At 49.4% G+C, this 12,562-nt stretch overlaps 1 protein-coding gene across 2 annotated transcripts; it reads right to left on the bottom strand.

Moving 5' to 3' along the window:
• Positions 1-2,574: 2,574 nt before the first annotated feature.
• On the bottom strand, positions 2,575-6,944 carry DUSP23 (dual specificity phosphatase 23). 2 transcript variants are annotated; one of them, XM_083166345.1, is made up of 3 exons: positions 6,814-6,944; positions 4,500-4,789; positions 2,575-3,215 (listed from the first exon to the last, which is right to left on the bottom strand). In XM_083166345.1, the coding sequence occupies exons 2-3, from the start codon at positions 4,767-4,769 to the stop codon at positions 3,030-3,032; spliced, it is 456 nt and encodes a 151-aa protein (XP_083022471.1). In that variant the 5' UTR covers positions 4,770-4,789; positions 6,814-6,944; the 3' UTR covers positions 2,575-3,029. The 2 variants fall into 2 exon arrangements, with proteins under 2 accessions (XP_083022471.1, XP_083022472.1); XM_083166346.1 differs by lacking the exon at positions 6,814-6,944 and adding an exon at positions 6,379-6,639.
• Positions 6,945-12,562: the final 5,618 nt, after the last annotated feature.

Here is a 12,562-nt window from a genome sequence, read left to right as displayed (position 1 = left end):
GTGTGGCGAGCGCAGCGAGGGGACGTGGATTACTTCACATGTGTGCCGCATCCGCTCACCACGCTTCGGGCTCGCCACACTTTATAAAATAGACTCCATGCTGACGTGGATAGTGGGGGTATGAAAAGGTCGGGAGGACGTGTACCGCGTCCGCTTGGCACGCTTCGGGCTGGCGTGGATAGTGGGGGTGTTTCAGGAACACATTCACACCTGCCATATCATACATCTGAGAAAGTAATGGCGACGTGTGCTAACTGGTAACTGGTTTTTAGTTAAGAGTAAGAAGAAGAATAAAGGAACTTATCAAATTACACTACTATGAAAATGATGAAGAATAAAGAGAAAAAAAATGAAAAAGTCATTCTTCAAAAACTGCATTTGCAGAAACAGCATCAGAAGTGGAGGCACTTGTCTCTGCCTCTGCGCCGTCGCCTTTCTCAGCCTGGGGGAGCAGGGTTATAGCGCATGGAGGATACGTTCAAACGCATTTTCAGCGCCCACAGTCTTTCTCCATATGAACTCCTGCAATTAGGAGTCGAGCTGATGGCGGGCAGTGCCCCTTTGGCGTTTAATGCGCCACTTGCAGGATCCCCAAAGCCGCTCAATGTTCTGGGTGTGAACCCTGGTCTCTGGATCCACAAAGTTGTACCGGTGGTTCACCCGAGCGTGGTGGTACCCTGCCAGCTCCAGCTGCTCTGTGTTGTAGGCATGCCAGCAATCCGAGTAGATGTGCATCCCCGCTTCAATGTGACTCTCGATGACAGTCATCAGGGTGCTGGCATCACGTCTTTCGACGGCTGTGACGAAGCACTCTCCGGTCTCAATAGAAATGCCTCCAAAGAGTCGAGATCGACAGATGCCGCTCACAAAGGGCGGGATGTATTCATATACATCGCCGCCCTTCACCTGCCAGCCGCCGCAATGCTGCCACATATGTACTAACAAATGCAGCTAGCATCGGGTTGCGGTGACGGAGACCACTGCGATACCTTTGATGTGGTCTGCGGGGGTCTCCGTCACATCCCGGCGGCTGCCAGTGTCCCCCTGCGTCTCCTCCTCCCCCCTGCAGCCGGATGTCCTGCCGGCTGTGACACCTGCGGGGGAGGAGGAGATCAGAAGGACGGGAGGAAGGGGGGCGCGCGGACGGCGATACCCTGCCAAGCGAAAACGGGGCGGACAGGTAATGGTAAATAGGAAAATGTGGTAAAACCCCCGATTTACCGCATTTTCCCTTCACAAATCTGATGAGTGTGACAAAGGTCAGATGGCACCCACGGAACCATTGCACAGCCCTAACGCTGACCTTTTTTCCGCAGCTTCTGATGTGGCAGTGCCACATCCGCTCCCTCACATTTAGCCTCGTAGGGTGGCAATTGGGACAGGTCTTGGTGTCAGGCAGGAATTTGTGACTTTGTAAAAAAGCCATCGACTCCTCCTCCGTCTGCGGCAGGTTAAAAAGAGTAAGCTTTTCAGCAGCCATAACTGAAATCGATGTAACTCACAGATAATCTAACAGCTGACCGACTACGCTAACTGCGTACCGCTGACTGACTATGCTGTCCGCGGGAACACTACGCTGGATCTGACAGGGACGCTGGCTACACTAAGGGGCCGTGTGAACACTACGCCGATTCTGACAGGGACGCTACGCTAACTACGTACTGCCTACGCTGGTCGCAAGAACAAAGCACGCTACTTCTGACTGACTAAGCTGGTCGTGCTGGTCCCGGGAACGCGGCGCCAATTCTGAAACGGATGCTATGCTAACTACATACTGCCTATGCTGGTCGCAGGAACACAGCACGCTACTTCTAACTGACTACGCTGGTCGCGGGAACACAACCCCAATTCTGAAAGGGATGCTACACAACATACGTAGCTGCCGCCATGAAACTACACATGTACCGGGTGTTTTATTGTTTCTGTGCAGGGTAAATACTGGCTGCTTTATTTTTACACTGCAGTATAGATATCAGTTTGAAATACAAAACCCCACCCAAATCTAACTCACTCTGCACATGTTACATCTGCCCCACCAGCAGTGCATATGGTTTTGTCCATTAGAGAGTGATTGTGCCTTTTCGAGTGAATCAAAATAACCCCCGTAGTCAAAAGGTCAACACAAGCCTTAGGTTGACAATGAGAAGGTCGACATGAGTTTTTCGCTGTTTTTTTTGTCCCAAAGGTCACCACAGTCGAAGTGGATATGTCTAGGTGTACTGCTGCGCTCAGCACACTATTATATTCCCCCTCCACGCCGTAGTGGTTGGTAGGACACGAAATACCGCCTGTCGGCACGAATTAAAAAAAACTTGTCAACCTAATGCGTTCATGTCAACCTAATACCTTTATGTCGACCTAATGACCATTGCAGATCAGTCTATTACAAAAGTTCTGAGAGGCACTGTGGCCGTGCACATTGGCCGCAGGAAGTGAGGCGTCACTTGCGCACAGGCGGTATTCCCAGCCGGGCATTCACCTGCTAATGGCCACTGAAAGGTATTTTTGTCGCTCTTCTCATACAAGTGGCCTATATAAATGTTATATCGCTTTAATGATATATAGCTGTAGCCATTTAATGGATTGACATTTGTTCTGTGTTTATTGCAATGTACACATAATATTGTATATATCATTGCCGCCAATCTGTATTTGCAGTAAAAAAAAGTGACAGGTGCCGCGGCCTCAACGAATACACTATAATCCAGGTAGATTCCTGACGACGCAGCCCAGGGCCGGTCATGTGATGCTTAATGCTCTATACCCACGTTACAAGCTGGATTATGAATTCCTGGTAGTGAGACATAACTTCTACCCCCCCTGCGCGGGCTCTGATCCGGGTAAGAGAATCCCCCTGGCTTTGTACTGGAGAATACAAGAGGCTTTACTCTCACACACAGACACTCCGTCAGCACACAACACTGCCACCCATTCAGTGCCACGGGAGTCAGGGGCCACTTTAGCTGCAGGGTGCCCTCAGCGCTGTGACATATTGGGGATCCCCCACCCCTGTCACCCCAACTGCGGAGTCACTTGATGTGGTGATGAAACTGTATAATGGACTTCTCCTGTTCTGTGGTCTCTATGGATCCACGCCGGAGCTGGCGGATCTCGTTGATGGCGTCCACGCCGGTGATCTTCTTCGATTTGACCAGGTAGCAGGCTAACATGGTGCCCGTCCGGCCATGCCCGTGCATGCAGTGTACTGCCACCCCCTGGAGGAACGAGATTTTGAACATTCTAATTTTGTTTTTTTATTGCAAATATATTATTACAAGCTGAATAATAAATATAATCTGTGGAAGGTACAATAGTGGGGAGACACCAAGCGTGGGGTATCTGTGCCTCCTGTGCTGAGTACGTGAGGTAATATAATCCGTGGACGGTACAATAGCGGGGAGACACCAAGCGTGGGGTATCTGTGCTGCCTGTTCTGAGTACATGAGGTAATATAATCTGTGGATGGTACAATAGCGAGGAGACACCAAGCGTGGGGTATCTGTGCTGCCTGTGCGGAGTACGTGAGGTAATATAATCCGTGGATGTACAATAGTGGGGAGACACCAAGCGTAGGGTTTCTGTGACGTCTGTGCTGAGTACGTGAGGTAATATAATCCGTGGATGTACAATAGTGGGGAGACACCAAGCGTGGGGTATCTGTGCCGCCTGTGCTGAGTACATGAGTGAATATAATCTGTGGATGGTACAATAGTGGGGAGACACCAAGCGTGGGGTATCTGTGCTGCCTGTGCGGAGTACATGAGGTAATATAACCCCTACTGTAAATGATACATACAGTATAATAATAGAAGTCACCCTCTGTGACAATATAAGGGTTAGAAAAATGGATGCAATAATTTTTCATATACAGATGGGTATGGGTCATTAGGTTGACTTATATTAGGTCGACATGGCTAGGTGCGACAGGGTTGGAGGGTCATTAGGCTGACAATGGCAAGATCAACAGTCAAAGGTCACATGAGTTTTACACGTATTTTTTTTTTTGTCCCGAATGTCGACATGGACACCGTCAAAGTGTACAGCTGCGGTTGCCATGTTTCGCGCACACTATTCTATTCTCCCTCCACACCTTAGCGCACAGGTTCTCAAACTCGGTCCTCAGGACCCCACCCAGTGCATGTTTTGCAGGTCTCCCCTCACAGACTTACAAGTGAATTAGCTCCACCTGTGGATCTTTTAAAAATGTGTCAATGAGTAATGAATGCACCTGTGCACCTACCAGGGTGACTAGGAAAACGTGAAATGTGCGGGGTCTTGAGGACCGAGTTTGAGAACCCCTGCCATAGTGGATGGTAGGGCATGAAATACCTCCTGTTGGCACATGTCAGGTCAAAAAAAAAACCATGAAAACTCATTTTGACTGTTGGCCTTGCCATTGTCGACCAATGACCGTATCCCATAGAGATATTACAGGAGCTTATACACAGAACGCCATCTCTGTGTCATATAGTAAATGGGGCATACAGGCTCTTACTCACCTCACTCATGGCGTTTGCATCGTCCACAATCTTGAGGAAGGTTTTTATCTGCTCCAGACTGGGCGGGCAGAAGTCCACGATTCGTATACGGTGGAGGGTGATGCCAGGGCAGGTGTCGTGGTAAGGTGGCTTGTGTTCCGTTAGGCTTACCAGGTGGCGGATGCCGTTCTCATACAGGTATTCATAGTGCGCGGGCAGACGCGGCAAGGCCATGCCAGCCAGAAGCCCTGGCTCCACCCAAGAGAAGTTCTGAGGGGGTACTGGAGGCATCGCTGCCAGTCTGTGTGGAGCTGGAGAGATATAAAGTCATTGTACAGATATTAAACATGTCCCGTCACTATATATAAAAGTCAGGGAACGTCACTGTGCCAGGTTATGAGGTAACATAGCCTGGAAACTACAAAACATGCAATTATTCCATATTACAGGTAAAATGTCCGAGCGCTTCGGAGTTCAGTCAGATTTCTCTGGTTCAGCCACTCTGAATAAATGGCAGCACACTCAGCTATGACTGTGACGCCATCTACACTGCAAGAAGGCTCTCCCTGAGGGCAGGAAAGATCTGTGATGGGGTCTTATTTAGGAAGACGGACAAGTGTACAATTTATATATACAAATCTATACTGGGAACCAGCATGACAGAACACAACAACACATACACCAGAATACATAGCTGACTATGCTATACAATTACAGACAGCAGCGTCACCCTGCCTCTGTTATAATAGGACTGGTCAGATCCAGCAGAGAAGGCGGCCATTTTGTTTTAGGAACAGAGATTGCCCAGGTGATCCAATGCTGCGTCCTCAGATTTTGCAAATGTATTCATGAGCCATCTTGTTTATGTACAGACCTGAATTAGGCCCTCTGTACAGAATTGCGGTCAGCGCAGAAGTTATGTGCATAGCAACTGCAGAAATAACCCAGCCCATATATTATCACCTATGCAATGCTAATTCATGGCCATCAGCGTACTTTAGAAATGATTAAATGTCACAACCAAATTTGTCTCCAATGGCTGCCCGATTTGCGGGAGCCTCACGGCCATTCTGGAAAGGGAAGTATGTTCTAAGTATGTTCTAACAATGTAGGTCCAGGGAAGCCCACACCCCTGAATATAAGTGACCCCCCTGTGCGGGTTTCAAGTCTCATACTGTTTGACCAATGCTGTTTAACCCTTGCAGGACACCAGCTACTTATTCAAAATGCTGAAATCTGGGACCTATGCCCACTTTGCCAGCCTATTTCACGACTAAAATCGCACTGGCACAGGCAAAATACAATTGAGATTTGTGTCATGGATATGTTTTGTTAGTACAATAATAATTGAATGATCCTGCTTAATTTAATAGTAATTTTCTGAATAAGAAGCTGGATCACGAATAAGAAGCTAACGCCAGCCTCATTATCAATGGTTAGAGACTGAGCTGTTTACTGTGCCCTCACCGATCTGTATCAGCACTTTCAGTAGCCCAAGGAGGGTTCATAGTACGGGATGCGGTTTTTTGAGCCGACATGTGCCGACAGGCGGTATTTCATGCCCTACCATCCACTAGTGCGTGGTGGGAGAATAAAATAGCGTGCCGAGCGTAGCGAGGGGATGCAGTGCACTTTTAAAACTGTGTCCATGTCGACTGTGTTGACATTCAGGTAAAAAATCCAGTGAAAAACCCCATATCGAACTAATGACCTGTCGAACTAACGACTTGTCAAACTAATGATCTTTCGACCTAGAACCATGTCGACATTTTCCCATGTCAACCTAATGTCTGTCGACCACAATGCTGTAGACCAAATGATCCCAACCCCATAGTACTCCAAAGACTCCACAGCATGTAACATTACATGGCAGTTAGGAGCTCATTGGCTAGTACTTTACCTTTCTCCAAGGCTTATTACACAGACCGCACGGCCTGTCATGTGGCAGTTAGGAGCTGATTGGCTGGTCCTTTATCTCTGTCCACTTTATCACTCTACAAGGATTAGTACATCTGCCGTAATTATAATATTGTAGTGTTGTAGAGCAGTGCAGGCAGTGCTGACACTGACGTGCACAGTGTACATACGATTATACCATTTATGGAATAAATTCACATCACATTATATAAACTTATAAACTTTGGCTAGAGAGCCAGCACAATGGGGATCACAGAGATAGGGGCCACTGTATGGAAACCCCTTCCTACCAGCACTTACCCCTGCTGGACCCCCCCAGGGTACTCACTGTAGAGTCTACAATATCCCCTGTAATAACCCCCCTCATCCCGATCCCCAGGACACAGCAGAACACTAATATTCTGCCTGCAACACTGACCTCACACTCTGCAACACTCTGCAGCCAGGATTACTCCTAGGTCTCTGACGTCACATGATAGAGCCCAGGCACCGTCTGACAACTAGTAGGAGGATCTCTGAACTAGGGACAGTGTGCAATGTGCAATGCCTACACTCAAAATCATGGAGCAAGAAATCACAGAATTTATTGTTCAATTATTGCCAGCTGTGCATCCAAATAACTATGTATACACAGGAAAGCTACAAATAAACAAAAACAGGCTTTTTTTAGGGTAAACCATGTAATTATTTATTAACAGTGAACAATGTCCAAAACAGTCATGGGGTATTTTGCAAATAAGATCTTTTAAGTATCATGTGGCAACAGGGATTGGGGCATACACACAGGGAGATTTGTGCTGAGCGATTTAGTACAGGAGATTTGTGATAAGCATAACAAATTTATCAAAATAATAGTTTAAATAATGGTATTATAATGGTGGGTATTATAGGAGTGAGGGTGATGTAGCTTGCCATACCTCCCAACATGACCCTCTCCAGGAGTGTCAGAAAGCTCTATTCCTGGACTTCCCTCTTATTTTATTATTATTGTCACCTGTGCTTAAACACCTTTCTTATCCATTATCCTACGTGAGACAGGTGCTGGCAATCATACATTACCAGGGAAGTCCAGGAACAGAGCATTGTGTCCCTCCTTGAATGGGTCATGTTGGGAGGTATGTATTGCGCACAACGCTTCTTAAAACAGGGGCTATTTGCAGACTTTTAATAAGCGATCTGACTAGACATATACTTCATGCATGAATGATCTAGTCCAGTGATAGCGAATCACTGTGGGGCCATACATCACGGGAATACACACTGAGGGACATCCTCAAATCACTTAGGCAGAAATCTCTCAGTTTGTATTGCAATTTGGTCCACCTGTGCACCTGCTGGGTGACCTGGGAAATGTGTCAGTGAGTAATGAGTACACCTGTGCAGCTGCTGGGTGACCTGGGAAATGTCAGTGAGTAATGAGTGCACCTGTGCTCCTGCTGGGTGACCTGAAAAATGTGTCAGTGAGTAATGAGTACACCTGTGCAGCTGCTGGGTGACCTGGGAAATGTCAGTGAGTAATGAGTGCACCTGTGCTCCTGCTGGGTGACCTGAGAAATGTGTCAGTGAGTAATAAGTACACCTGTGCAGCTGCTGGGTGACCTGGGAAATGTGTCAGTAAATAATAAGTACACCAGTGCTCCTGTTGGGTGACATGGGAAATGTGTCAGTGAGTAATGAGTGCACCTGTGCTCCTGCTGGGTGACCAGAGAAATGTGTCAGTGAGTAATGAGTGTACCTGTGCTCCTGCTGGGTGACCTGGGCAATAGATTGTAAGCTTGCAGCAGGGCCCTCCTACCTCCAAGTCTGTATGTTGTTACCCAGTTTGTTTTATCACTGTCTACTATTATAAAGCGCAACGGAATCTGCTGCGCTATATAAGAACCTGTAAATAAATAAATGTGTCTGTGAGTAATGAGTACACCTGCTGGGTGACCTGGGCAATGTGTCAGTGAGTAATGAGTGCACCTGTGCTCCTGCCGGGTAACCAGGGAAATGTGTCAGTGAGTAATGAGTGCACCTGTGCACCTGCTGGGTAACCTGGGAAATGTGTCCGTGAGTAATGAGTACACATTTGCACCTGCAGGGTGACCTGGGCAATGTGTCAGTGAGTAATGAGTACACCTGTGCAGCTGCTGTGTGACCTGGGAAATGTGTCAGTGAGTAATGAGTGCACCTGTGCAGCTGCTGGGTGACCTGGGAAATGTGTCAGTGAGTAATGAGTGCACCTGTGCACCTGCTGGGGGACCTGGGCAATGTGTCAGTGAGTAATGAGTGCACCTGTGCAGCTGCTGGGTGACCTGGGAAATGTGTCTGTGAGTAATGAGTGCACCTGTGTTCCTGCCGGGTGACCTGGGCAATGTGTCAGCGAGTAATGAGTGCACCTGTGTACCTGCCGGGTGACCTAGGAAATGTGTCAGTGAGTAATGAGTACACCTGTGCAGTTATTGGGTGACCTGGGTAATGTGTCATTGAGTAATGAGTGCACCAGTGCTCCTGCCGGGTGACCTGGGAAATGTGTCAGTGAGTAATGAGTGCACCTGTGGAGCGGCCGGGTGACCTGGGCAATGAGTCAGTGAGTAATGAGTGCACCAGTGCTCCTGTCGGGTGACCTGAGAAATGTGTCAGTGAGTAATGAGTGCACCTGTGCAGCTTCGGGGTCATCTTGTAAATGCGGCCTACCTGCACATCAGATCTTACCTATCGCTCTGTGGCCAACTGAAATGTTCAGAGATAAGGCTGGGATTTGTAGTTCACCAGACATAAGCAGCACGCGTGGACAGTAGAGCAGCGCGGCTCTCAGCGCTGTGACACAGCAAACACGGACCCGCCAAATTGTGGCTGACTGATTTATTTGCACGGTAAACAACATGATCCTGTTCTATTACTGCCGTGTGTACGGGATACTCCTGAGCACACAGCTTTATCCGCAGCATGTACCCTGGCTTACACGGATGCTTACCTCTCACACCTACATAATGTACAGCGGGCGCGTGATCTGCCTCATGTACCACGTTGCCAATATGGGCAGAGAGGTCCCAACGCTAACCTGCGATTTGCTGACACCAGTCCCAGTAAGCAGCAAGGCAGAACTTCCCAGAGCATCGCGTCCCCCTAGTAACCAATGGGTGATGTGGCCGGAGGCGGAGCGAGAGGGATCGAGGGATCAAACGCACACACGCCCCCCCCCCCCCCCTACATGCGGCCCCTCCCATATTTTTACACTGCAATATAGATATCAGTTTGAAGTACAAACCCCGCCCCAATCTAACTCTCTCTGCAAGTGTTACATCTGCCCCACCTGCAGTGCAGCATAGTTTTGTCCATTATAAAGTGATTGTGCCTTTGCGAGTGAACCAGAATAACCCCCAAATTCGGGGCGGGTGCTAGCGTCATGTGATGTCAGCTGCCACCCCAAGCAGGCATCGCCAGGCCTGCGTCTGCAGGGGAATGCCCAGCATTGTTATGGGCACGCACATAAGATGCTGGGCGTTCCCGTTACCACCACTCCTGGAGCGGGTCTGAGGCGGGCCCTTAATGTCCTGGACTTCCTGTGTGAATCTGGCTGCCTGGGCATCCATTAGGGGTTGGGATCATTTGGTCTACAGCATTATGGTCAAAATTCATTAGGTCGACAAGGGAAAATGTTGACATTTGTCTATGTCGACATGGGAAAATGTCGACATGGTAATAGGTCGAAAGGTAATTCGTTCGACAGGTCGCTAGTTCAACATTGTCTAGGTCCACATTCAAAAGGTCGACATGGGGTTTTTCACTGTTTTTTTTTTACCTGAATGTCAACACAGTCGACAAGGACACAGTTTAAAGTGCACCACATCCCCTTGCTGCGCTCGCTATGCGTCGGGCCCGGAGCCTCGCTACGCTCGGCACACTATTTTATTCTCCCACCACGCCCTAGTGGATGGTAGGGCATGAAATACCACCTGTCGGCACATGTCGGCTCAAAAAACAGTGAAAAACCCCATGTAGACCTTTTGGCTGTTGACCTAGACAATGTCGAACTAATGACCTGGCGAACTAATGACCTTTCGACCTTTTCCAATGTCGACCTAGACCCATGTCTACCTTTTCCCATGTCGACCATAATGCTGTAGAGCAAATGACCGCATCCCATCCATTAGTGGCCCCATCATTTCTTATACGGCTTTACTACCTTCCCATAAGTGACTGGGGCGTCATCATCATCAGCACCATGTGCTGCACATAAAGCAGGCTGGTCCAATTGCTTTACTAAGGGGTTTGAGCACTGATAACTTTGCATAGACTCCACTGGGGAATACTTTGGGGTACTCTTTACCTAGAACGGCGCCCACGATTGAAATCGCGGGCATCGCGGGTAAAATCGCGGTAATCGCGGGCAAATCGCGGGTACATCAAAATCGGGTACCCGCGATTACCGCGATTTTCCCATAGAGAACAATGTTAAAAAGCCTGATTGACCGCGATTTTAGCGTTAAATGGCTCAATGCCCGCGATTTTCCCATAGGAATCAATGTTAAATGGGCTACAGAGCCCAAATAGCCCCAATTAACCCTTAAATGTCCCCCCAATTTTTGTACGCCACCCCACGATCCACGCCAACCCGAAGCGTGGCGAGCGCAGCGAGCCCGCGAGGGGCGGCGGTACGCGTCCTACGACCTTTTCATGCCCTACTATCCACGTCGGCGTGGAGTTGAGAATAGAATAGTGTGGCGAGCGCAGCGAGCCACCGAGCCCGAAGCGTGGCGAGCGCAGCGAGCCCCGCGAGGGGACGCGGATACCTTCACAGTTATACGCGTCCCCTCGCGGGCTTCACAGGTGTCCGCGTGGCCACGGACACCTGTGAAGCCCGCGAGGGGACGCGCTTACCTGTGAAGGTATCCGCGTCCCCTCGCGGGGCTCGCTGCGCTCGCCACGCTTCGGGCTCGGTGGCTCGCTGCGCTCGCCACACTATTCTATTCTCAACTCCACGCCGACGTGGATAGTAGGGCATGAAAAGGTCGTAGGACGCGTACCGCCGCCCCTCGCGGGCTCGCTGCGCTCGCCACGCTTCGGGTTGGCGTGGATCGTGGGGTGGCGTACAAAAATTGGGGGGACATTTAAGGGTTAATGGGCTCTGTGGCCCATTTAACATTGATTTCTATGGCCAAATCGGGTGGATTGAGGCATTTAACACTAAAATCGGGTCCATCGCGGCTTTTAACATTGCTTCCTATGGGAAATCGGGAGCATCGCGTCGCGGGCATCGCGGGTACATTTATGGCCGGCCGCGACGCGACCGACGCGATTTTTCAGGTTTAACATGGTTTTCAATGGGAAAATCGCGGGCATCGCGTCGGTCGCGTCGCGGGCAGGCATAAATGTACCCGCGATGCCCGCGACGGGCGCCGTTCTAGGTAAAGAGTACCTACTTTGGAAAAATGTATTGTTCACAGTGTAAAGACAGAATACTTTTGTACATCTGGAAACTTATTGCACACCCCTAGTACACAGGACTATACTATGCACTATGGGCCCAATTCTGAGCTGTGTGTGTTTGGAGCCCTGCAAGGAGGTTATTGTCCCCCTCCGAACGCACACATACACCCCCGTGGCCCTGTGCAGGGCTACGAGCAGATGTGTAACAGTATACATCCCCTTGCAACCAACCGCACAGAGGAACAATCATTCCCTGTAAGCACCTTGGCAAGGCGAAAAGATACTTGTGTAATATCACGGCGCCCATTAAGTATTTAACGTACTGTCCTATTCAGCGTAGTAGGATCGCATCGCATGCGATTTGCATTCGATGCGATGGTACTTGTGCAGTTTCATGCGATGCGATTTAGCACCCCCCCACTATCTAAGGGCGGCGGTACGCATACTCCCCGACCTGTTCATACCCCCACTATCCACGTCGGCGTGGAGTTGATTTTATAAATTGTGGCGAGCGCCCCAAGGGGACACGGAAAACAAGCCCGAAGGGTGGCGAGTGCAGCATGCCCCGCGAGGGGACGCAGATTACTTGATTTGTATTCCGTTGCGCTCGCCACGCTTCAGGCTTGCCACACTTTATAAAATCAACTCCATGCCGACGTGGATAGTGGGTGTATGAACAGGTCCTGAGGACGCGTATCGCGTCCGCTCGCCACACTTCGGGGTGACGTGGTTAGTGGGGGTGTGCTAAATCG

Source organism: Crinia signifera, chromosome 12 (genome assembly GCF_055691185.1).
Source record: "Crinia signifera chromosome 12, ASM5569118v1, whole genome shotgun sequence".
NCBI lineage: Eukaryota > Metazoa > Chordata > Amphibia > Anura > Myobatrachidae > Crinia > Crinia signifera.
This window is presented reverse-complemented; position numbering and strand designations above follow the sequence as displayed.